Raw genomic sequence first — 26542 nt, forward strand, 5'->3', positions numbered from 1 at the left:
TATCTCTTTGATATAATTCGAATCAATGCAAGTTCCTCCTTACGTTTTTTACTTAAGTCTAAAAACCATCACTAGAGGGTGCATATGATACTTGGCGGTATAAAAGAATCATATTAATAATTCTTATTTCAAAAATTTTTCAAATGTTTCGTAATTAGCTATGTTCTTAAGCTATTTGAATTTAAATTAATATCAAAATTGAACTTAATATTCACGTTAAATATCTTCATCAAATATTTAAAAAGGAATGGATATTTAAAGGAAAAAAAAAATGCAAATATTTATGTATATAAACATGCATAAAATTTGTCATTTATATTTCAATATCTAAATAATTTTTATATTTGTTTTATGATAAAAAATAAATTATAATGAAATTTTTGATTTATATATAATTGTAAAATACAATAGAACTTTATTTACTGAAGTGAAATTTTATTTAATATTTGATTAAATAAAATCTTGCCAATTAAATCCATATTTGAAACATAAATTTCTATTCTTAACAACGAAAAATAGTTAGATATATAGATAGTTTATAAACTATTATATGATCTATTTGTCCTCCAATGAATTTAAATAAATGAACTTTTACTGTATATCAATGACTTAATCTTCAAATAATCACAATATAATTACATATAAATCATATGTTGAAAAAATATATTGTTATTTTTCTTAAATTATTCATCTTACATAACTTGTATAAGTAACAAAATATGTAAATATAAGTATTACAAAAATTAGATTAATACCTAATATACATATTATAGTTACATATTATTTAAAATATATATAGCACTTATTCAATTATTGCCCATTTCAATATTATATTTAAATAGTTTATATGCATTGGTAATTAACTAAAAAAGAATTGTTATATATAATATATATAAAATATAATAATAATAATAATAATAATAATAATAATAATAATAATATATAATATTTACCCAAATTTTATGTACATTTGAATCATTTAAAAATATTTCATTTATAAAAATATCAGCAATATCTTTTTGTGAAATAATTTCCAATTTATGTAATATTTTTAGAGCTAATTTCAAAGACATTAAATATAGTTTATTAGTACCATTTACTATATCATATGTTGCTTTTGACATTGTGCTAAAAGAATTATAGTTTTATATTTATCAAATAAAAAGCATTAATTTTAATAAAATTTGTAATGATTACCTGTTAGTTTTTATGAATTGTAGAGAATTCTTAGTTCTATCAATTTCTTTAAATTGTACACGTATGTTGAATGTATGTAATAAGTTTATCATATCTAAAATTTTTTCTGTTTCATTAAATATTTCAATAAACTCATCTACTAATAAATATCCTTCTTCTTGATAGTGAAATATATGCACTATCTGTTTAGGTAATGCTAGAAAAATGATAGAATAATTATATCTGTTAGAGAATATAAAAAATATAACTAATTAATTAATTTGTTATAACATACCAACTATTTGAAATAATATTTTATGATTCAGGGATAAATATTCTGGAATACATGTGGCATTTTCAATAGTATTTAATTCAGTTTTTTTTGAATATGAATTTTTCATTTCCATAGCATTGGCATTAACTTCAAAATTTAAAATATTTTCATAATTATTTTCCTGTTGAATCTTATTACATATTCCTTTTTCATCGTTATTTTCAGAATAATACATTTTATTACAATTTTTTAATTGAGTAGTATCTTTAAGTGGTTTACATAATATTTTGGTAGATATATTATTTACTTTATTTGAATTTGCTATTGATTTTTTATTATATTGCACTTCATTAAGTTCTATTATTGGAGATGAACTATATAATGTATGAGAAGTAGATGTATGTGTTAAATGTTTTCCATTAATATTCGTATTTGCTAATGTAGAATATTCTGAACTATGCTCATGCAATAAAGTTGAAGATATATAATTACTTGAATCATAATTTGGAAAAAATGTAATATTTTCATTAATAGTTTTACAATTTGGAATTTCTCCTGATACAACAAATTCAGTATGTTTTTTCCATAAAGATTGATTAAAATTAGAAGTATCAATTGTAATTGGCTCATGTTTGTATGCATTTTCAACATATTGTAAATTACTATCAATAAGAGTTTTCTTTGACGGTGAAAAACAATGTTTCTCCATTTCTTTATTACGAATATTATGTTGTATAGCTTGATCATCAGTAGTAATTTTGGATGTTGTATTAATAACTTCATCTACATTTAAAGATTTTGCATTTAATGTAAATGATTTTTCCATTTCTTTATTACAAATACTATGTTGTGTAATTTGATTGTCAGTAGTAATTTTAGATGTTGTATTAATAACTTCATCTATATTCCAATTAAAAGATTTTGTATTTAATATAAATGATTTTTCCATTTCTTTATTACAAATACTATGTTGTGTAATTTCATCATCAATAGTAATTTTAGACGTTGTATTTATAACTTCATCTACATTTAAATTAAAAGATTTTTCATTTAATGCAAATGAATCATTATGATTAAGTTGATTTGTATAATTAATCTTGGAATTATCATTCTCACAGTTTATCAAATCATGCTCTTTCACAATCGCATCGCAATTTTTATGTAGAACATGTAATAATTCATCTTCATTAGAACATGAAGAATTTTCTTCTTGCGTATCAAGTATTTGTAATTTACCTGCTAAACTAAGTCTAAAAGGATTTGTTTCTTTCAAAGATGTTTTATCATTTATTGAATCTTCCATAGATATTTGATCAGAATCAATATTATTTCCAAAAGATTTACAATTATATTTTTCAAATCCTAGAGGAATATCTGATATCTCTTGATTTGATAAAGATTGATTTATTGTATCAAAAACATTATTTGTAGACATTAAAAAATTTTGAATATTAGAATTTTGAAAATAATCAGTATAAGATGATTGCTGATTTATAGCAGTATTTTTTTCTTTATTAATATTTTCATTTGAAAAAAATATATTTTTTTGTGTATTTGTAATGTTTGTACTTGAGGAATCTGTAAATATTGGCATTCTTTTATTAGCATGTAAAAATGCATTTTTTATTATATTTAAAGTACTTTCATCACTCGTTAAATTATCATTTACATTTTTTGTAGAATCTATTACTTTATTAAGAAGTATATTAAGTGTTGCACTTATTTGCATTTGTATTTGCATGTTTTCTTGCCATAACTGCATAAATTTTTGAGGACTTATATCATCATTAAGTTGATCATAAAGAGATTCATCTTGTATAAATGGATTAGTATTATTCTTATTAAAAGTAGATATATTAGATGTTGAATTATTTTGAAAAGTATGATCTTGAATGTCTTCTTCTATTTGTAACTTTTTTTGTTCATCAAGCGATATGCAGTCTGATGAAGGCTTAAAAAGCTCATCATTTAAAGTACTTTGTGGTGATATCAAAGGCATATTAATGGCATTATCAGATAAATTTTCATTATCATTAGATGTATTAGTTTCTTCTTCTTCATAAAATTGTTCCGGTGATAATATTAAATTTTCTTCCACATAAAGCAACAAATTACTCATATCAACTTTATCTACCTAATTAAAAAACAGTAAAAAAATATCAAATAATGTTCTAATACATGCACTTATGTATTTATTATTTAGTACATATCCCTTTAAATTAATTAGTTTGGGAAAAATTATCACTTTATGAGTTATTACAGAAATTATAAAACTATTGGTATATAGTGAAATGTAGACAGTTGATTTTTTATCTAAATATTTTTATTGTAACAAAAATAATACAAGATTTTCCATAACATAAAGGTCGTATTTTTCCCAAAAAACATAAAAAAGAATCTGTTATACTAAGTTATATAAATACAATACTGTAATTAAATAATTACAGTAAATAAATGTATAGTAAATTGAAAGATAAATGCAATCATAATTAATATCATAAATTAATAACAATCATAAGCTATTGATATACTCATGCATAGAACTGTAAGATAGTTTATAAAAATATTGGAAATCTTAAATTATAAAAATTATTTGTGAATTAATTTTGAAATTTGACAATTTTTTAAATTCTAATTCATTTAATAATTGTTATAAAATTAAAATGCATATTTTTGATGAAAACAAAAAAATATATTCAAATTCTATTTTATTTTTAAACAAAAGTCAGACATTTTATTAATCTAAAAATATATCATATAAATGATATGTTTCAACATTTAAAATATTTTAATAAATTTTAATAAATTTATAATCGCGCTACATTAATTCTTCGTTAATTAATTGTAACTAATGTGTATGCGCTCATTTATAGAAAAAAATTGATATTCCAATTTTTCTTAAAAATATATCTTTTTCAATGATTAGATATGATTCTAATCATGGCTAGTTAATAAATTTTATTGTTCATTTTTATTGTATCGTTTTCTTCTATCATAACAATAATAATGTACAATAATATTTTACAATCATTAAGTATTATACTATTATTATTTAGAATATTTTAAAATAAATGTTTGATGGAATTCTTTCATATAAACATAAATTCCTATTAACTGAACTAAAACTCATAAATGATTAAATATATAAATGATTCATAAATTATATCATATATTTAATTATACACAATGTATAAAAAAAAAAAAACAAAAGTAAAAACTAGTTTAAATTTAAAAAATCAGAAAACTCAAATTATTCTATAAATATAAATAAATATTTTATTTAATAATTTTTCTGCATTTTTTTTTCAATATCACTGTAGAGTTTTTTTGTAAAAATTTTATTTCATCACTAAACAAAATTTCAATCAAGCGAGCTCGAAAAAAATATACTTTTTCATATATGTTTTCTTGATTAATGTTTGATTTGAGTAATAAAATAAAGTTTTTTTACAAAAAATCCAAAATAATATTAGATAATTACAAATAAAAATATTTTAATTAAAATTTAAAAATTTGTATTATTCAATATTTATTTCTCAACAATCTTTTTGCATTAATTTTGCTTTATTTAACATTTCTACTAACGTTTTTGCTTTACCTTGTAATTTGTACGATATAGTATTATTTAAATTAAATGTATATTTATTATTTAATTCTGAAGTCACTTCAGAATCTATTATAGGCATCTGAGTTTCATATTTTATACATTGATTCATTACATTTTCTGTTTTATTTTGATTAGCTATTTTATCTGTAGCATATATAATTTCATGAGTATCACTTTCTGCATCTTCATAAATTTGAATATCAGTGATTTTATTTGAGTTTTGATTATCTGAATATATAACTTCATGATTAGCTTTTGCATCTTCATATATTTTTGTATTGCTTGTATGTTCAATTGACTCAGAATCATTTATTTCTTCTATTTTTAGATGTGAATTAAATTCTTTATGATCAAATTGATTCTGATTATTTTCATTAAACGATTTTTTAAAAAGATTACAAACATCAACATATGATACTTGAACATCCCATTCTTCTTCATCAGAATCTATATTAATATCATTTAAAATTGGTATGTTAGAAATTTTAGAGGGTTCTTTTATAAATGACATTTGTGTTTGTGTGATTTCTTCACTTAAAATTGATTTTTCTTTTAATGATTCTTTTGATTCTTTTTTTTCTACATCTAATGATTTTTCTACAGAATTACATTTTTTTATCAAATCAGACTCTTCTGTTAATGTAATTTGTTGTGATAATGTTGAATCCGATGACGTATATTCCATTAATTCTAAATTGTTTACAAATTCAGATGATTTTAATGAAGTTATTGGAGTTTCTTCCTCATATACATCCAAATTATTATTCATAAATTCTGATGTTGGTTCTCTTATTATTTGTGATGATATTTCTATTTGTTTGATTTCTTCATTTAATATTAGTTTTTCTTTTAATAATATTTCTGATTCTTTTTTTTCTACATCTAATAATTTTTCTATAGAATTATATCTTTTTATTAAATCAGACTCTTCTATTAATGTAATTTTTTGTGATAATGTTGAATCTGATGACACATATTCTGCTAATTCTAAATTGTTTACAAATTCGGATGATTTTGATGAAGTTACTGAAATTTCTTCCTCATTTATATCTAAATTACTAATCATAAATGATTTTGATACTAGTTTTTTAGATGATATTTGTGTTTGTGTGATTTCTTCATTTAATATTGATTCTTCTTTTAATAATTGTTCTGATTTTTTTATTTCCATATCTAATAATGGTTTTTCTGAAGAATTATATTTTTTTATTAAATCGAATTCTTCTGTAGTTTGTTGTGATAATATTGAATCTGATGGCACATATTCTACTAATTCTGTATTGTTTGCAAATAAACTTTTTGATGAAGTTTCTGAAAATTCTTTCTTATATAAATCTAAATCATTATTCATAGATTTAAGTGATGACTCTTGTGTGTATAAATCTGTTATATCTGCTTCAACAGAATATGGAAGACATTTAGGGCGAATTTTCGAATTCGAGGATTCATTTGATGTATCTTCATTATTTATATCATTTTTATATACTTCTTTTGTATATTTATCATTATTATTATCATTATTATATTCAGATAATATAGATTCTTGTGATGTGCTTAAATCATCTGAATCTATGTTTAAAATATCGTTTGATATATCTTTTAATGACAATAATTTTTCTAATAATTTCCTTTTAGAAATTGCTTTCATACAAATATAATCATTTTGTTTGTAATCTTCTGAATGTATTTTAAAATTTGTATTATGAAATATATCATTGTTACTTGTATATTTTAAATTATTAACATTATCAATTTCTTGTAAATTAATTGATTGAATTTCTTCTATATTTTTAGGTACATTAGGTAATTTTTCAGAGAATTTTTCATCTGTTAACGTTTCCAATATTTTCTGAGGTATAACAACTGTCATATTATTTGAAATATTTTTTTTACGTTTTTCAATATTTTTTATAATTAACGGAGATACATCTGACGTTTTATTAATATTTCCAGCTGATGTCCATTGTATATCTTTATCATTCAAAGTTGAATAAGAACTATTATATACTGCTTTTATAAAACAATTTTCAGCTATTGGTATATTTTTTTTTCGAAAACTTGTTTCATGTGGTACCTTAACTACATTTTCTTGTGAATATTTTTTTTCTTGTTTTTTGTCAATAACAGACCAATCTGTATATTCTGTTTTATATATTTCATTGCATGTACCAATAGACTTTCTAATATCATTAAAATCTAATTCATCTTCTGAAGTATGTACATCAAAATGGTAAGCATATTGTTTTGGAATATTATTATGTTTTTGTAAAATATCGTATTTGTTATCTATTATCACATCATTATTTTTTCTGTTTCTAGCAGATAAAATAATTGATGAAGTATCAGTATTTGATACATCATTATTTTTTGTTTTTTTAGTAGATAGAGTAATCAATGAAGTATCATTTGACATATCACTATTTTCTTTGGTTTTAGCAGATAGAGATAAAGTATCAGTATTTCTACTGATATCAGAGATATCATTTTTTATATTTTTAACAACTGATGAAATATTAGATTTAGTACTATCAGATTTTTCGTACAATTTTTTTACAATAGGATTATTTAATATCAAACTAGATTCTAAATATCTTTCATTTCCTCTCTCTTTAATTTTATTAATATGATTATTATTATTAATTTTAGAATGAATAGATTTTATTTTAAGATTTAATAATTCATACAAAGATTCTATTTTTTTTGTATTTTTTTTTTCAGAATTTATTGTAAAGCTATTTATTTTTTCGTTTGAAAAATCATTTTTGCAAGAGTGATTATATTCAAGAGATTGTGATTTCTTGGCTTTTTCTTTATATAATATTAATTCATTATATGAATTTTCTTTATTATTATTTATTTTTTTAGAATTATTATTATGAGATAAACTCCCATCAAAATTTAAATTATATAGTAGTGTTTTATTTTCAGAATTTATTTCCATTTCGCGAGTATTACTAAATTTATATTGTTTAAAACGTTTTTGACATTCTAAATAATATTGAAATGGAAAATTTCGTTTTTTCATACAAACCATTTTTCCATGTTCTGCTAAATTCTGTTCAACTAACCAATCATTAATATGTACATCTTCTTCTTCCAATGTATCAGTCAAACTTATTATCATAGAATTATCCTAAAATAAAAAATAACTACTAATGAATGATTGAATTAATAATTGTTTTTAAAAAAATTAATAAAAATATAATTAAAGTAAATATCATTTAAATTGTTTATATTTATATTAATAATATTCTTACCTCTATATTAACTGATGCAATTGTTGCAACTAAAGGTATTTTAGATGTTCTTACTGCAAAATAATAAGTAGCACCACGAGACCATTTAGATCCTTTATATGGTCTTGTATTAATTAAACCACATGGTATTGCTTGAGCTGGTAAATTGGAAAACATTCTATGCAAGTAATATACTGTTCCTGGAGAATATGTTTTTAATGTTCCATAGTCATAAAACATTACCTATAATAAATTGTTATCAACCATGATTATTACATACAATTACAATAATCTCAATCAGTTATATATATACTTACAGTGACTTGTAAATCTGGTTTTACACTTTTGATTATACCTCTATGCCATAACCCATTATATATACATGCGCAATTTAAACCTCTTTCTAGTACAACTAATGGAATCACATATTGCTCATGATTTATTGTATAAAATTTACTGTAAAAAAGCAATTATTAATATAAATTTATTAATATTATATAATCTATATATAATATAGATTTATTAATATAGATATTATGAATTATAATACATAATGAATTATAATGATTATAATTATTAATATATATGAATAATGAATTATAATACAATTATAATAATATAAGCATTATTTTAATCATACATACTGTAAGTCATCCATAAACTTTATAAATATTTTTTGTTTTTTACGAAGTTGTATCCAAAAAAATGAAGGTGTAAATACTTCTACAACAAAAACTTCTATGAAAGGTTCCTCATTTTGTGCTAAATCTGCAACATTTATGTAACCTACATATTCTCCAATACTCATTACATTATCTGGTATTAATATTTTACATGTATCAGGTGACTAAAAATTTAATATTATCAAATTAATATTATTGAATTTTAATCAATAATTAGTAAAATTTTTATATTCAAAGAAAAATCTTTACCACTTCTGCTGGAAGTGCTTCTTCATCAATTGTTTCATAAATGTTATACCAATCTGTAATATTATTAATTTTATCATTCTCTTTTATTTTATTTGAAGGTATTTCTCTTTTTGCATAATAAAGCATAAAATCTCCTGCATTATGAGGCTGAATGCAATGAAAGATATCAGGTAATTGTGATGCAAATTCTCTAACACTATTAAAACCTAATTCTTCATAATTCAAAGATACTTTATATTCTTCTAGATATTTCTTTGGTAGATCAGCACACCAAATTCCATCATGATGATTTTGTATAAGTTTTTCCAAACGAAATTTGATTCTTTCATTTATAAGTATTTCAACATTTTTTTTATCTAAAACATTTTCTTCATCCTTTTCAATACTATTATTCAATTTCATCTGAATTTGAGTATCATTATTATGTTGAGTTTTTGGAGTTTCATTCTGGAGACATTCTGTCTCTTGATCTTGATATTTAAATACAGTTTCTTTTATAAAGCTTGATGTAGATTTACTTTTAATTGATTTTGAATAAAAAGAATCAGAATGTGAAAACTCTAAAATATCTTCTTCATCATAATTTAATATATCATTTGAATCTTCATCTCCAGCAACAGTTACAGATAATGATTTATATTTTTCTCCATTTTGAGATTTAGAATTAGAAGTCATATTATTATAATTTTTTAAATTATTAAATCCTTTAACTTTAGCATGTATTGGATAAATTTTAGTACTTGTTTGAAAAATCGTATGTGATAATTCCTGTAATTGCTCTTCCATGTCTTTCATAGTAATGTTTGCAAAAGGCATGCACAAATGAATTTCTTGAAGGACATAATATTTATTTACGCCATCTGGATGATCATTAACTAAACTGATTATCCTACTTAATATCTCAGCTGGTATACGAATTCGAGGAGGAGCAGTTGTAGGAAAATAATGATTTGGTTTATAAAATTTTCTTCCAAAAAATGGTTTCTGACATTTTTGACCAGCTACTAATTTACTAACATGTTTGGATTTTTCAGAAGCAATTCCTTGTATAATAAATGTATTATTTTTATTTTCTATTTGAACTGTTTTTGACATACTATATAGAAAAGCTAACAAAGAGCTATATCCAAGTTCTTTCCATGGTATATATTCACCTTCTGTTTCATAATAATCATTATTTAACTGCCGTAGAGTACATCCTCCTTTATGTGTAAGTAATAATGCTAATATTGTAGTTTGAGTATTCTCACGTTTTTGTGAATTTACTTGCATTTTAAAATATTTAATTTAATTAAATAATCTATAATTTCTATCAACCACTCACTTATAAATATTCCACTCTGTAAATAAGTTGAATAATTTTTTATATTTTTTATATTTTAATATACAAAAAATTATTTATTAAATAATTTTTAAAATCAAACTCACAAAAATTGTAAACAATAGATAATTTATTAATTTATTTTTAATTATAATATTTGCCTAATGTGATAAAAATTTTTAAAATATTTATATTAAATATTGAATTTTTTTACTACAATTTAATTTAGGTTTTGAATTATACCAAAAGTTTTTTAAATTCACGAAAGAACCAAACACCACACTACTAAGTACTCGAAAAACTAACCTACCTGTAAAATAGACAATAGTCAGTACAATTCAAAACCTTATATCTCTCTCTATTTGCCGCGCAAACTATCAAAATATTTACGATAATATTATAATTGAACTTTTAAAAATATGAAGTTATATATTAAAAAAGTTACAATGATATATTTAAAAAAACATTTTAACTATTAAAATTTATAATTTAACATTTATATTGAAATTAATATAAAACCATAACACAAATATTAAATACATGTCGAAAAAAAATATACTATATTGTAGCCAATCAGCAACTGTCTTTTCTTATCGATTTATATATGATTTCATACAGATTTAGAAAAATTTGAATTATATTATAATAAAATATTTTAAATATTATTAATTTCATACAAAAAATATTAGTATAGAAAATTAATGCATAATATTTAAAATTTGAATAAATTGTCTTAATATTTTCAATTAAATACTTAAATATAAAATTATTTAAGTATCATCAATATTATTAATCAATACTATTATTATACAAATCATAAATATAATTTTATTCAATTAAAAAAATAAAAAATTAGTATTATTTTTATTAATTAAAAAATAAGACTAAGAGCACTAATTAAAAATTCAAAAGAGAATTTCATATATAATATTTTGTAGATTGTCACGACCTCATACGTAGAAGTTCATATTTATTTAGTCTACATAAAATAATAGGAGAAACATAAACATCTCTAAATTTCAATGTTTGTTAAAACTAATAATATGTATACAAATATTGTACATTTTATATATATAGTTACATAAAAAGTATTATTTTTTTTAATAACATACAAATAATTATAACAATAATTATTAATAAAAATTATATTCGTTTATGTGAGTGCAACAAAATAAAAGAACTTATTAATAATAGGAAATGGGAAAAAATTAAAAACATAAAAGGTTTTATTCTAATTTTGTTAATAAAAACTAAACTTTCTTTTTTTTTTTATATAATTTCTAATGTCTTTTTAGAAATAAATCTTGTATAAACGATTCAAATAAATTCGATAAAAATTTTTCTTTTAAAATTTATTTCTAACTATTCTGAATTTTTTAGCTATTTTTAAAAAAAAATTGAAATTACTTTTTGATATGTATAACATATCATACATATATTTTTAATTAATTATTTTTGCAAGTTTTTAATAATACTTAAATCCAATAAAATTTATAAAAATAATTTTTAGCGATATACAAAATTGTATACAAAATTATTCTGTTGAAATGTGAATTTTTATTCATTTTATGTTTGCATTTTTTCATTTATAATGAAAAAATCATTTTTTATGATCTATACTTTTTTTATATTTATATTAATAACCAAATATATTAGTTTTTTCTTTATTAATTATTTTCTAATCGTAATTCTCTTATCTATTTGTTGATTAATTATATCCGATTTTCTCTAATAATAAAAAAAATATATAATTAGCTATAATTAGAATATAAATCTTTTTTATTTGAAAATATTTTTATTTTCTTTTATCTTATATTTTCTCAAGCGAATATTATTCAATAGTGGATGTATATTTTTTATAATAATAATTTTTTAATAAAATTTTTATTTTCTTTTAAATTTTCTTCTTTTTTTAAATATTTATAAATTTTTTTAATTCTTTTTAAATTTCAATTTTTAAAATTAAGCATTTCATATAATATTTATTAAACTTATAATATGTAGACAATTTTTATTTTTTGATATAATTTTTAATATTTTTAAATAAATTTTTGCTTATTTTTTTAAATATTTTACACATATTTTTGTCTTTTTACTTTAGTTTAAAATTATTTTTATTTTATTTTTATTTAATTTAACTTTTTAATTTAACTTTTAACTTTCTATTCTATTTTAACATGTAAAAATTAATATTTTAAAAATAATTTTTAAATTATTTGTAATTATAATGAAATAATATATATATAAAATAATTTATCAAATATTATAATTTTTTTATGATATTTTCATACCAATTTTTTAATAGAAATAGAGATAATTATTGAAAAACAATAAAAATAATAATAGTGAAAAATAGTTAATTTCTCGATTATTATTACAAAAAAATATATGTATTTTGTATAATAATATAAAAATAATTGTATATATCATTTTAAGAAATATTAAAAATTTAGATTGTGTCTTATCATTTTGTTATACAATGTATTTACATATATTTACATGTATTTAATTTTTTAATTTACATGTATTAATTTTTAATTCTTTAATTTTTAACTAATAAAAATAATATTTAAAAATATATGAATAATAACATATATATATATATATATATATACATATAATTATAACATATAATTATATTATATGTATATATATATATATATATGTTAAAATGTTTAAAATAATAATGATGTATATATGTACTTAAAATATTTAAAATAAAGACGAGATATTTTTAATCAGTAAGATAATAAGATATAACACTAATATATATATTATAGATAATAATATATAATAGATATATAAATTTTTTTTAATTTATAACAAATAAAATTGTTGTATGACTTTTGTATGTATATTATAATAAAAATTTTATCTTAATATTTTGTTAACGTAATGAGGTAAAAAGTTAAATGATATAGGAATTTTATTCCAATGTTTCGTTGCTGATATCTTCACTAGGGGTTAATATCACATCATATGGTTTATAACCGGAAGCTTCAAACTATAATTATATAAAACCGTGAAAATTTAAAATTTTTTAAAATAAATAATTGAGAGGTGAAAAGTGAATTTAGAAGTGAGATCAATGCAAAGTGAGAATAAAGTATAGTATTTAGAACAATGTACAGATCAGTTAAAATTACGTGAACGAATAACACAAATGGTTGAATAAAATAACCAATGAATAAAAGTCTTTACATATTTTTTATAATATTTTATATTATTTAAAATCATATCAAATAAGATTGTGGAGAGGTGTATCCGTAATACTAATTTTGTGATAAAATATAGAGACATATTAGTGTCCGCCCTTTTTCGCTATAAAAAATGGTACCACCATGTTTCGAGGTGATCCTTGTCGGTTTCATCCTTATTTTACCATTCTTATACGAAATGAGCAGAACTTTTCGTTATTATTTCAAGATTTCGTTCTACTGTGGATATATGATGATAAATTCATTTTTATTGCTTCCAATTCTGATGTTACGACCAAGGAACGTAAAAAACTATCTGTTAGTAATTATACTAATTTTGAAAATATAAACTTTGTTTACTTTACTACTTTTGTGTTTTATTTTGTTCTTTTTCTATTTTACCCACTTCATTATTCGTATTTTTATTTTGATTAATTTTTTTTTTAAAAACGATATGTTGTAGGACAAATTTATTGAACGGTGGTGATATAGCCTATGAGCGGCAGTTCCAATACAGTGACGATAATTATTTGAAACACCCTACAAATATCATGTAAATTAAAAAATAATATAAATTGTAAAATTAATTTTTTTAATTTATATATAATAATTTTAAAGAGAAGCAAATTTAAATATTAAAAATATATAAAAGGTAAAGTGTTTATATAAAAATGTTAAATATAAAATCTAACAAAAATTTTAAAAAAAATAAAAATATAAAAAAAAATTTAAAAAGCTTACATATGTAATTTTTAGTATTTAGATATTTATATTTCAATTAAAATAATATATAATTATTTAAGTACATATTTTAATTATTATATTTAAGTTTTATTTTAATATATGATTTATTTTATATATAATTTTTATACATTTTGTTATTTTTTATTCAATGTATGTAATATATAGCAAATAATTAATAATATATAAAAAAAGAATAATTAAAAAATGACTTATGAAAATTATATACCATATCTTATACAAATTAAAAAATAATCCACCATTTGTCAATAATTTTGTCACTATTATAATAATTTATTTTATTTATACTAATTAATAATACTTTATTAATTGTAAATAACATATGAAATATAATTTTAGATTAGGATCACTTATGTGTTCTTGGCTTACTAAATTCTTAGGAGTACATTGGGAATTAAGGGGGAAAGAACATTTAGAACAAGAAAGAGCATGTATAATAGTAGCAAATCATCAAAGTTCTTTAGATGTATTGGGAATGTTTAATATATGGCCAATAATGGGAAAGTGTACAGCTGTAGGAAAAAAAGAAATTTTATATGCATGGCCATTTGGTTTAGCCGCTTGGTTTTGTGGAATGATATTTATAGATAGAATGAATTCAGAAAAAGCTCATTCAGTTATTAATAATGCTACAAATTATATTAAAGAAAAAAAGGTAATTCAATTTATTTGATGCAAAAATTCAAAAAATAATTTATAGTGCTGTATATATTTATTTTTTCTACTATTATATATCTTTTATATAGATAAAATTATGGATATTTCCTGAAGGAACTAGACGCAATACTGGTAAAATTTATCCATTTAAAAAAGGTGCTTTTCATGTTGCTATACGTTTTCAATTACCTATATTACCAGTTGTATTTTCCTCTTATTATTTTTTATCTTCTGAAGAAAAAAAATTTGATCCTGGTAAGTTTTTGTCATATAAATGAATAATTTAAATAATAAACTTAGTAAACTAATAAATATTAATTAGATTAATAATAAACTAATAACAAATATTAATTAGAACTAATAATCTTAAGGTCGTGTTATTATAACAACATTACCACCAATATCTACAAAAGGATTAAAAACAGATGATACTGAACATTTAATGGAAATAACACGAAACATTATGATGGAAGCTTTTCATACAACTAGTCGTGAAATACAGTTTTCAAATGCTTCTGCTACTTCCTAAAGTAAAGCAGTTATTTTATTGTATAAATAAATTTTATATTCATTCATATCTTGATCATAATTAAGTCTCAGCTTATAAATCAAAAACTAATATTCTCTATTTTATTTATCAATACTTTGTTAAATTTAAATATTTTAATATTTTATGAAATATTTATCCATTTTGTATAGAAAATATCTGCTAGAAACACTTAGTTATTGTTATAGCTAATTTTAAATCATAATTTCTTTTATTTATTTTCATCAAATATTTTTTCATGTAAATCACAATTCATCTTTATATAAAATTTATTAATTTTATATATATATATGAAAATAGAAATATTAATTTTTTCTTACTTAAAAAAAATATAATAAAACATTTTCTATAGAAATGAAAATGTTTAAGCATGAACAATAAATTTCATTTTATATATCTGAATAGTTTAACTAGATAGATAAATTCAAAAAATAAAAATCTGTATTTCGTTCAACGATTTACGTGTAAATGTGTAAATCACGTAACAAATGTTGCATTTCGAAAGCGCTAAATAGGCTAGACAAATCTATTTTCATGAAAACTAACTATATTTGTAAAGTTTTATCTCAAAAACTATTTTATGAATTTATATTTATATCATATATTTATATATTATCAAAAAATAATTTTGCAATATAATAAATATATTAATACTCAAAAAATATATTTCATAGCAAGTATTTTAAAGTCGTAAATTCAATTCATTTCACTTATATGGTGATTACGTGTACTTACAATTTTTGACTTAACTCGTTGGACGAATTATAGATTCAAATTCTATATATGTTTTATAAAATATACTTTATTTAATATTTTATAAACATTTTTAAATATATATTTCATGCTTTCACTCATTCATATGCATTAATGCACGTGATTTAATATATAACATATAAGTAATACTATTTATTCATATTTTACACTTTTAATAAAGTTTTTATATGAATTATCATTAAAGAATTTTAAATCTTATAATGATAAATTTTAAAACTTGAATTTTTTAAGATTTGAGAGAAAGCAATAAATATAAACAATATCCGATTTATTCTAAAAACAAATAGTAATTATAAAAAAAAAAATGTATGAAAAATATTTTGTCTCGCACATAAATATTCGCACATTCATGTAACTTTTACTAATTCTTATAAATAATAATTATATTGATATGCAAAATTGGATTTACTAATAGTAATTATATAGCTTTTTCTTAGAGTTACTTTCATTGATTAGTAATATCAATATAATCGTAATAACAGTAATTAAAATTTATTAATAATATCAATATTTATTATGGTAATTTATTATATTAAATTTTTGCAAAATTTAAAATATTACACAATGAATTGTTTATTGATTTTTGATTATAGATTTTGATTTTTTTATTACTAAAAACTTATTAAAATGTATTAAAATTGATAAAAATGTTATTTCGAAATACAAATAAATTCAGGAAAACAAATTTTATTTTTTAACAGTTGTATAATTTGCATGTCAAAAGTAATAAATGTAAGTTTAATTTTAAGTCAGAAGCTATATTTGTAAATACAATAATAATAACCTCTAAGTATGAATTATAAATTATAAAAAAATATATGTTTTTCTTCTTTTTATAGAAGTTTTTATTTTATGTATATAATAAAACTCCATTAAATAAAATATATATCAGTTTGAAATATATAACTTGTAATTGAATTATTATTATCCAAATTCCTAAATTTAGAAATTTTAACTATATGAAGAATATTTTTATAATAAATGTAAATCATTTATATATAATATATAATCATTTGTTTAAATTAAATTAAATTTTAAATTAATTTAATTAAAATATAAATTTATTTATTTATTTATATTATTATTTATTTAATATCTCAAAACTATTTGAACGTACAGTTTACTTTTATAAACTATTATACTCAATTCTGTCACTAGTGTATAATATTGTAAATATATTTACTGACTGGATATTTTTCTTATATATATTATTATGTAAAAAACTAAGTACATCAAAACAAATAAAATTTATGTTTGTATTAAGTAAAATAAGCATTTTAAAATAAGTATATTACCACACTAAAATAATTCATTTATATCGTAAGTTAAATAATAATTTTCTAAATAAATATCGAGTAATAATCTAAAATAAATGAATATAGAATAATAATCTTTTGCATATAATATATATAAGTATTAAGAAAGTCATTATATGTTATTCAATGATATATGTTTAAATATGTATATTTTACTATATTTTTTAAATTATTATATTTGCATACATGTTTTATAGAACATATTCTAGATTAAATTTTCTATATTTAATTATAAGTAATAAAAAATTTTTATATGTTGATTTTTTTTACATTTTATATACTTTATATTTTAATTTTTATATAAAAAAAATTTATATTATATTTTTAATTTATGAATTTATGAATTTTTGAAACTTATTAAAATATTAAAAACTTTTTAAAAATTTTTATTTATAAATATTTTAATTTTTTTACTATTAATTAATTTTTTTTACTTTTATTAATATCATTATTATCGATTTATTAAATATTTTAAGACATATTTAACGAAATGTATAAAGCAATATATTTTGACATATATATCGAAATATATCGAAATATATTTCGATATGTATATCACTTATTAAAATATATACATAACTTGATATTTTAACAATAATGTATACATATTGTTTTAAAAAACACAAACATGTATTCATTATTATTGTATTCGATATTATTGTATATATTAAAGCAAAAATTAATGAATTAAATGTCATTTAAAAAATTACAAAATAAAACATTAGTTGTCTATATTATTTTTGATCTTAAAATAAGATTATATAATTAAAATACATGAACTAAAATAATGAATATATATAATAACTATAATAATGAATATATATATGAATATATGAATATATGAATATATTAATATATAAATATTGATGTTATACAAAATATAAGTAAATTAAATTTTTAATAATCTATATATTTTTGAAAGGCATAATTATATATATAAGTTTGTTTGTATGAGTTTTATTATAAGTAATGATAAATCAACAATGTACATTGGAAAATTGATTTACAGTATATTAATAAAAAATAAAAATACTTTATAAATTTATAATATTACAATAATTATTGAAAATATAATTTTCAATAATTAAAAAAAATACAGATTTTTATTTGAATAAAAATATACCATTTTTAAAATATTTATATAATAGAAACATAATTTTGTTTACAAAATCAATAAGTATTCAAACTTATATATAAAAGCATTTTTATATTTTAATATTTTACATGTAGATTGGTTTGTACATTAATAACTTATAAAATAATAAACTTATATATTTATAAATATGAAATTAAGAATAATCTGATAATCCAGCAGCTTTTTTCTCCTGACTTTCTGTCCATGCTTTGGCTATTGTCTTTTTTATTTCATCATCTCCTTCTTGATACATCTTCTTCATTAAATTCATCAAACTAGTACCAGGATCATTATCTTCACCAATGTCTGGAACTGAAGATGTTTTTGATTCCTTGATTCTCTTTTCTATTCCTGTTACATGTGACCAATGCTTAGCAATTTTTTTGGCAAGAGACACAACCACCATATCCGTTTTAGTTTTAACAGTACTGTTATCTGTATTAATATCTTCACATAAATTATTAATTGTTAAACTATAATTTTTATTATCTAATCCAAGAACATGCAGATCTAAAGATTTTTCAGTAAAATTACAAATCACAGCTTCTTTAGGTAATTGATGTACATCTTTCAATGTAATGTACAATTTTACTGTAGTATTTGTTTGATCCCAACCATAGTTATTAAGTTTAACTTCATAACATTTTTTAGAGGAATTAGATACTACATTAGATGATATTGTATGAGATATTTTATTTTCTTCAATTAATTTTGCTAACTCTGTTTGCAATTTTCTAATTTCAAGATTAAGAATATCTTTACTTCTCTGACGACTTGCTTGTTGAAGTAAATTATTAAATTCTTCAATATCCAATTTTAACTGTAAAACAAAATATGTACATGTTGTTTCTAGATTATTCCTTTAATGAAATTTTTTTATGTAATTTTATTTAAAATATTATTGTTAATTATTATTAATTATTATTAATTATTATAATTATTATAATTATTAAATAATTATAAAAAAATCTAATATTTTATTTTTACAAATTACAATATATATTTTAAGTAATTTAGTGATTATATATAATTTAATATTTCGAAATATCAATATTTTATTTTTTACAATCACATACACAACAATTATCTCCTTATACGAAAATGTTATGCCCTTCTATTATTATAATAATAGAAGTAATGTAAAAAATAAAAACATTTTTTTACTTACCTCGTCAGCTCTTTTCGACATTGTTTCTTTCAAAATAACCACAAATAAAATTTCAATACGTTTATTAGTAAGTTTATTAGTAAGAAAAAAAGTTTAGCACTCGATTATATTTTCGATTATAATGTTAAAATCACAAGATTTAAGATTTTTGTGTTATATATATCACTTAATCGACTTGACGATTGAGAATCAACTGCAAACGTTTTACAAACCGTTCGGTTGCACGAACGCACGAACGATAGAAATCTCTGGAAACTTCAAAAATCTGTAAAATATAGAATAGAAATCTTCTTACTTGGAAATGTATATTATAGTATTTAAAAAAAAATATACATTGTTAACATACAATATTGTGAAATATTTTTGCAATTTTGTTTCAAAATTAAACATTTTTATTAAAATATTTATTAAAATTTCATGTTATTAAATTTTTAATCAGTACAATACACGTATGCTATATCAAATTTTCAAAGAAAAATAGAAAATTTGCTTCCATTGTATTTTAAAATAAAAAATTTATCTTTTAATATTGAAACATTGTAATTGATTATCAAATTTTTCATTTTTTAATGAAAAACATTTGAAATATTATAATTTTAATATATTATACATTTTTTTTATAATTGATAATTGTTGTCACATCACATATAAAAATATCATGTAAAATATTAGAATATATTACAAATGAAATAATATATTAGTAAATAAGAATTTTTTTATTTCTTGTATGGTTTTCCAAAGCAAACATAATATTGCATCGTGATTGGTTCATTCAAAATTGATTGACATTTTACTTGGGTAAAATCTGTTTTTATATAAGAATTATTAATAAAATGGATAATATTTATTCATTAGATACTCCGCATGTAGAAAAGGATTTGGAATATAAAAAATCTATTTGTAAACGACGATCTTCTGTTTTCCAAAGTCGTCAAATTATATTTGATGAATGTGAAGGTTAGTTAATCCATTATTTTATATATTTTATATGATATTTAAATAATTTTAATGATATATGAGATTTTATATATTATGATATAATCAATGATGTATTTCTAATTAATTTATAATATAAATGATGTTTTATAATTAAAGATGCAGAAGATAAAGAGACAGTTGAAAATAGAGAAGTTATAAAATATGTATCTAATACAACACAAGAAAAAGTTTTTAATTTAGAAGAATATATAATTAATTTAAGAAATGAAAGAAAAGAATGGATAGAAAATTTGAAACAAAGAAAAACACAACGAAAAAATCTTACAAAGCAAAAATTATGTTTAGAAAATCAAGGACAACTTTTGGATTTGAATATTTTATCAGAATATGAAAAAACCTTTGTTACAGCACGGCCAAATTATCAACATATTTGCAAAAATTATGAAAAACTATCAGACATGCTTGTGAAATTATCAGTGTTATATAATTTAGCTTATAAATTAAATCAAAGATTCATTTCACAAATGGAAAGAAGACTATGTAAGATTACTGATAAAATTATCAAAATATCAGAATCATGATATTATAAAGATTGCTATACATTGAAAATAATCTTTAAAACAATCTTTTTAAAACAAGATTAATTATTGTTATACAAATGTACAATTTTTTTATATTAATTATTAAAATAAATATAATTATACATAATTGAAATAAACAAATGTTTGGTTTTTGTACAAAATCAATTCATATTTTACATATAAATATATTTATATTATAAGTAAAAATAAATAAAAGAACAAATAAAAAAATTATAATTAAGTAAATATTTACTCAAATATTTACTCATAAGTACTCAAAGAACAAGTATTTTTCTTTGGTATTAGGAAATTTATGATTCATGCAATAGAAAAATGACAATAGAATTATATTTGTATTGAAACAAACATTTGTTTCAATTCTTATCATATTGACACAATTAATGTTTTAAATAACTTAAAATAGAATACAGAAACCAATAGAGCTGTCATCTATGCAAGTGAAAACTTTTTCGTCTTGTTGCTTTTCTTTCCTTTTGAGATAAATATTCTTTTCTTGATGTACTATTATGTAATTCCAATATATGATTTATTTTTCTGACAATTTCTTCAGCAGTCATTGAATCAGCTTCAAATTCGTGATTTTTAAATGATGCAGATTGATGTAAAGACTGCATTTGTCCAGATGATACTGTAAAAAAAAAAAAAAAAATATTTTTGAAATTATTGATCAAATTCTGTTATATATATTTGCATAGATGAAGTGAGCAAACCTAAAATGTCAGAAGTAGAAGAGCGTGGTGTATAAACTAATGTAAAAATTGTTTTTGATCCTTTTGTTTCTGTTATTTCACACCAGGCAATATTATCTATTTGATAACTAACAGCTCTTTGTCTATTCCAAAAACGACCTGCACCTTTTCCAGTTATTATTGGATTAATTTCAATCTTTTCACCTGATATTCCTAGATATATTTCACTCTTTGTTCTGACTTTGTTAATTATGTATACTCTGTATAAAATACATATTAGTAATTATTAATTATTTAGTGAATTTAATAATAATTTAATAATAAACAAGAAGTACCTGTATGACTGATACAATGGAGCTTCCATAGCAGTAGTATGTCCTTCCATTTTTGCTAAATCTTCAGCAACTTCTTGTTCTTCATTTTGACCTTCTAGAAAATCTTCTTCACTTCTTAATTCTACCCAACTAAACATATTATGTCGCGCTCTATCACTTGGTTTCATTTCTGCAAGACCTAATGTTGTAAATTCAAATTTAGATATTGTTTCTTTAGGATCTAAGCAGGGTAAATCCCAATCAACTTCTCCATCATCTTCAGTAAAATATAAGCCATATCTTGTAATATCATCTCTAAAATATTAAAATATCAATATATTTTTTATTAATTATAGATTGATTAAATATATACTATATTCATATGGAATTCATACTTTAAAGGATGATCTGGATGTTCATTTGCATATTTATAGCAGATTAATCCAATAAATTCTAATACTTTTGCTGTAGCAAGTACAATCATATGGAGAGGATATGTTCTTTGTTTTTTAGGTAACATACACATAAATATCCTATATTTTCTTATAGGAATATCTACTTGTGCCTATAATAAAATTTATTATAAATGATATAATAATGACAATTAGCAATTTCATTAAAATTTATAAAGCTCATAGATACATACACTACCATCAAATTTAGCATATTCTATAAATGGATTTTGTGGTACATTTGGACATTTTTCAAGTTGTTCAGATAAAAGAGAATATCTTTTAGTTTGACCAGTTTTTTTACGAAAATCTTTTCTTTGAAACAATTCTGATTGTTGAGTGACTGGTACAACAGAATCATTTTTCCATTTTACACTGATCTTAGCAGCCTTTTCTCTTTCAAGATCCATTTTCTCTAATCTTTGAGCAGTGTTTGTACGTTCTCTATGACTGTATTCCATATCTATATCAATATTAAAATCATATATCTAAAGCATAGATATTTATTCTAAATTTAAATGATTTTTTGATATTTATTTCTATATAATAATAAAATGAAATATTTTTATTTTTCATGAAAAAAAAATATTTTTTTATTTTTAGAAAAAAAGATGTACCCATTTGTATATCATAAGATTCTGCAAGAGCATCTAGATCTTCATCATCGCTTTCTTCCATGCCAGGATAACATTGTAACATGCCATTTGATTTTAATTGTTTAGGAATATCTTCTCCAAGCATCACCATTTCGCATTGGCCTTTAAAAAATATCATAAAAGTAAATTTTATAAAATTTATAATTTTAAAGATTATTACACATTAAAGAATCTTTAATATTTAACCTAAAGAAAATTTACTATATACCTGTGTTATCGGTTGATAAAAAACTATCCCTGATATGTGATAAAAGCCAATGTTCGTTATCGTAGAATGCCATTTGATTTCTTTTGATATTTTTGAATCATGAAAATATTGTTCTCAAAATGTCGTTTCACTGTTGTCTTTTCTCTTCACTCATATTACTTTCTATATGTAAACACACTGTTCATGCTACTGATGACAGGTGGCAGCATCTTTATCCATAAACAACAATATGTATAATTTCCATATATAATTAAAAAATTTTAGTATATTTATATATTATGTTTAATATATTTTAAAGATTTGTATTTTAAATGTAAATATACGTGTAATAAACGAAACAAATTTTAATTAATGTATTTTTATTACTAACGTATTATATATACAATATGTACATATATATATGTACATATAGTGTTTGTACGTTATTTATGTATCGTAATATATTTTTATATTTTTATATATTATCTTTTATATTTTTTTGCATTATGTGATATGTATATATATATATATTTTTTTATTTTTATATTTTTTATTTTAACTTTTAAGAAATTTTCTTTTTTAATTTAATAAAATTAATTTATAAAATTTAATTTATTAAAATAAAATTTAATTTATTAAACTAACTAAATTTAAATTAGGTTTTCTTAAATTTCTATATTTTTTTTCTGAATTTTTTGGAACATTTGCATATAGATTCATTTACTCAAACAAATACTTTTAAATATGAAATTGCCATATTAAACTCTATTTTTTTATTTTTATATAGATTGGCAAAGCTTATTTTACCCATAAATTACAATAAAAAAAAATATTAAATGTCGATAACGTTATGTTGCGGATAACGCTGAAAATTTTAACTTGTTAATAGGAACATAAAACATGCAAAGCGATATTCTTAATGTTATAAATAAAAACAATAATATTGAAGGATATATCATATAACTTTTTATAAGATTTTCCATTATATTGGAAAGGCAATATTGAAAATTAATTAATTATTATTTTTCTATCAAAAAATTCTAAAAGAATTTCAAATAATTTTCTTTTATAAAGAAAATTTTAACAAGAATTTTTTTTGATTGATTATTCATTAATGATTATCATAGAAAATATTTTATTTAAATCATAAATTTCCGATTTCTAATCGAGTAATAAACAATCAATTTAAAACAAAATTATGAATAAAAATTATAGATGAATAGAAATAATAGAAATAAAATCTTAAAAAATATTATAAAATTAATATAAATTAATATAATTTATTATTTAGATTATTAAATTAATATAATAATATAAATAATTTTGTAATAATGCAAAATTATTGAAAAACATATCGCACATCGATTGTATTAGTTTGTACGATGTATTAATCATTAATTAATAATTAATTGAAAAGATTATGAATATATAAATTATTTGAGATTCTAACATTGACATATGAGTTTAAAAATATAAATTTTTTGAATAATTAATAATTAATTAAATTTTAATATTATATTCCCAATATAATAAAAAGTACTTATTAGGAGTTGCGTCAAAGTTAATAATACATTTTTTCTTCCCTGCTCTGTCTATGATATGAAATCTTATATGTGTGTTTCTATCAGTGATCAAATCACTGAGCTTTCATATTTGTCCGCAAGATGACGCCACTGACACTAAATGCTTATTTCATTTGTTTAATATATAAATATATTTATAAAGTATATTATATAAGTAAAATATATTTATTTTATATTTTTATATATTATATCGAATTCTATATATATTTTTGTATTTTTCTATTTTTATATTATATACATGATTATTTCGTTTTCGTTTTATTTCGATATATTATATATATTATATTTCTATTTTATTGTTTATATTTTATATTAAACTTTTACATATTGGATATATATTTTTTATATCTATATATCATATTTTTATATTTTTAAATTTTAGATGTATGTTTTATATATTTTTTTAAGCTATTATATATACGATATATTTAAATTATAATATATTATAAATATACATATATATATTTTTATATATAATAGCTTAAAAAAAAGCATAGATAATTAATCTATCAAATTTTGTAATTAAATTTAAAAAGACAATTTTAATTTTTGTGATAAAGAGATAAGTATATATAAAAGATATAAAATAATTGAATATATTAAATTCTAGCAAATTTTTATATACCATTTTCTTTCAAATTATATTTTCCTAATCACAAAGTCAAAAAATTCGTGTTTATATAGTAATATTTAAAGAAAAATTTTACGTGTCACTATTTCCTATTTTTGCCAATTATATTCTCCAATACAAAATTGTAATTGGATAAAAATTTCATAATATACATTTTTTCAATAATTAAATATTACAAGAAATAATAATCATTATAGTTCTTTTATATTTTTTTATCCGCAAACAAAGAATTTAATTAAAATATAATATTTAATATAATATAAATATAAATACGTTATTTATATTATATAAATAATATATTTTTTTGATTTATTCACTTTAATTTTTTCTTTTCACTTTCTCTTTTTCTCTTTTTTTTGTATTTCATATGAAGTAAATAAAGATAGA

General features: G+C 19.6%; 5 protein-coding genes across 8 annotated transcripts; 2 read left to right on the forward strand and 3 right to left on the reverse strand.

Annotated features, from left to right (window-relative positions):
* Positions 1-1203: 1203 nt before the first annotated feature.
* Positions 1204-10896, reverse strand: LOC122716465 (MATH and LRR domain-containing protein PFE0570w-like). Of its 4 annotated transcripts, XM_043939573.1 has the most exons (8): positions 10654-10708; positions 9226-10565; positions 8938-9140; positions 8611-8749; positions 8315-8536; positions 8089-8190; positions 1472-3584; positions 1204-1379 (listed from the first exon to the last, which is right to left on the reverse strand). In XM_043939573.1, the coding sequence occupies exons 2-8, from the start codon at positions 10495-10497 to the stop codon at positions 1330-1332; spliced, it is 4101 nt and encodes a 1366-aa protein (XP_043795508.1). In that variant the 5' UTR covers positions 10498-10565; positions 10654-10708; the 3' UTR covers positions 1204-1329. The 4 variants fall into 4 exon arrangements, with proteins under 4 accessions (XP_043795508.1, XP_043795507.1, XP_043795505.1 ...); XM_043939572.1 differs by lacking the exon at positions 1204-1379 and having other exon boundaries at positions 3442-3584; positions 5049-8190; XM_043939570.1 differs by lacking the exons at positions 1204-1379; positions 1472-3584; positions 10654-10708 and adding an exon at positions 10857-10896 and having other exon boundaries at positions 4836-8190.
* A 2588-nt stretch (positions 10897-13484) lies between these two features.
* On the forward strand, positions 13485-15896 carry LOC122716373 (1-acyl-sn-glycerol-3-phosphate acyltransferase alpha-like). The gene is made up of 4 exons (XM_043939390.1): positions 13485-14061; positions 14845-15160; positions 15252-15417; positions 15534-15896. The coding sequence occupies exons 1-4, from the start codon at positions 13877-13879 to the stop codon at positions 15689-15691; spliced, it is 825 nt and encodes a 274-aa protein (XP_043795325.1). The 5' UTR covers positions 13485-13876; the 3' UTR covers positions 15692-15896.
* A 3089-nt stretch (positions 15897-18985) lies between these two features.
* On the reverse strand, positions 18986-20338 carry LOC122716375 (calcyclin-binding protein). Its single transcript, XM_043939392.1, has 2 exons — positions 20103-20338; positions 18986-19754 (listed from the first exon to the last, which is right to left on the reverse strand). Exons 1-2 carry the CDS (start codon positions 20121-20123, stop codon positions 19089-19091), a joined length of 687 nt encoding a protein of 228 aa, XP_043795327.1. The 5' UTR covers positions 20124-20338; the 3' UTR covers positions 18986-19088.
* Positions 20339-20775: 437 nt separating this feature from the next.
* Positions 20776-21654, forward strand: LOC122716377. The gene is made up of 2 exons (XM_043939393.1): positions 20776-21059; positions 21198-21654. The coding sequence occupies exons 1-2, from the start codon at positions 20936-20938 to the stop codon at positions 21620-21622; spliced, it is 549 nt and encodes a 182-aa protein (XP_043795328.1). The 5' UTR covers positions 20776-20935; the 3' UTR covers positions 21623-21654.
* Positions 21655-21800: 146 nt separating this feature from the next.
* LOC122716378 (target of rapamycin complex 2 subunit MAPKAP1) lies at positions 21801-24117 on the reverse strand. Its single transcript, XM_043939394.1, has 7 exons — positions 23963-24117; positions 23716-23856; positions 23293-23561; positions 23042-23211; positions 22668-22961; positions 22354-22592; positions 21801-22271 (listed from the first exon to the last, which is right to left on the reverse strand). Exons 1-7 carry the CDS (start codon positions 24033-24035, stop codon positions 22069-22071), a joined length of 1389 nt encoding a protein of 462 aa, XP_043795329.1. The 5' UTR covers positions 24036-24117; the 3' UTR covers positions 21801-22068.
* Positions 24118-26542: the final 2425 nt, after the last annotated feature.

This window comes from Apis laboriosa, unplaced genomic scaffold, assembly GCF_014066325.1.
Source record: "Apis laboriosa isolate Shangri-la unplaced genomic scaffold, ASM1406632v1 scaffold45_cov149, whole genome shotgun sequence".
NCBI classification, from domain to species: Eukaryota; Metazoa; Arthropoda; class Insecta; order Hymenoptera; family Apidae; genus Apis; species Apis laboriosa.

What these genes read in the sequence shown, in the direction of transcription:
- LOC122716465 (XM_043939570.1), bottom strand. Translation starts at nt 10,497, where the DNA reads ATGCAAGTAAATTCACAAAAACGTGAGAATACTCAAACTACAATATTA. An exon ending in AAGCACTTCCAGCAGAAGTG is followed by an intron (nt 9,141 to 9,225) that starts GTAAAGATTTTT and finishes TTAAATTTTTAG; the next exon opens with TCACCTGATACATGTAAAAT. An exon ending in AACCAGATTTACAAGTCACT is followed by an intron (nt 8,537 to 8,610) that starts GTAAGTATATAT and finishes AATTTATTATAG; the next exon opens with GTAATGTTTTATGACTATGG.
- LOC122716373 (XM_043939390.1), top strand. Translation starts at nt 13,877, where the DNA reads ATGGTACCACCATGTTTCGAGGTGATCCTTGTCGGTTTCATCCTTATT. An exon ending in ATTATATTAAAGAAAAAAAG is followed by an intron (nt 15,161 to 15,251) that starts GTAATTCAATTT and finishes TCTTTTATATAG; the next exon opens with ATAAAATTATGGATATTTCC. An exon ending in AGAAAAAAAATTTGATCCTG is followed by an intron (nt 15,418 to 15,533) that starts GTAAGTTTTTGT and finishes AATAATCTTAAG; the next exon opens with GTCGTGTTATTATAACAACA.
- LOC122716375 (XM_043939392.1), bottom strand. Translation starts at nt 20,123, where the DNA reads ATGTCGAAAAGAGCTGACGAG. An exon ending in TGTCGAAAAGAGCTGACGAG is followed by an intron (nt 19,755 to 20,102) that starts GTAAGTAAAAAA and finishes TTTGTTTTACAG; the next exon opens with TTAAAATTGGATATTGAAGA.
- LOC122716377 (XM_043939393.1), top strand. Translation starts at nt 20,936, where the DNA reads ATGGATAATATTTATTCATTAGATACTCCGCATGTAGAAAAGGATTTG. An exon ending in TATATTTGATGAATGTGAAG is followed by an intron (nt 21,060 to 21,197) that starts GTTAGTTAATCC and finishes TTATAATTAAAG; the next exon opens with ATGCAGAAGATAAAGAGACA.
- LOC122716378 (XM_043939394.1), bottom strand. Translation starts at nt 24,035, where the DNA reads ATGGCATTCTACGATAACGAACATTGGCTTTTATCACATATCAGGGAT. An exon ending in TTTATCAACCGATAACACAG is followed by an intron (nt 23,857 to 23,962) that starts GTATATAGTAAA and finishes TATTTTTTAAAG; the next exon opens with GCCAATGCGAAATGGTGATG. An exon ending in CCATTGTATCAGTCATACAG is followed by an intron (nt 22,593 to 22,667) that starts GTACTTCTTGTT and finishes TATTTTATACAG; the next exon opens with AGTATACATAATTAACAAAG.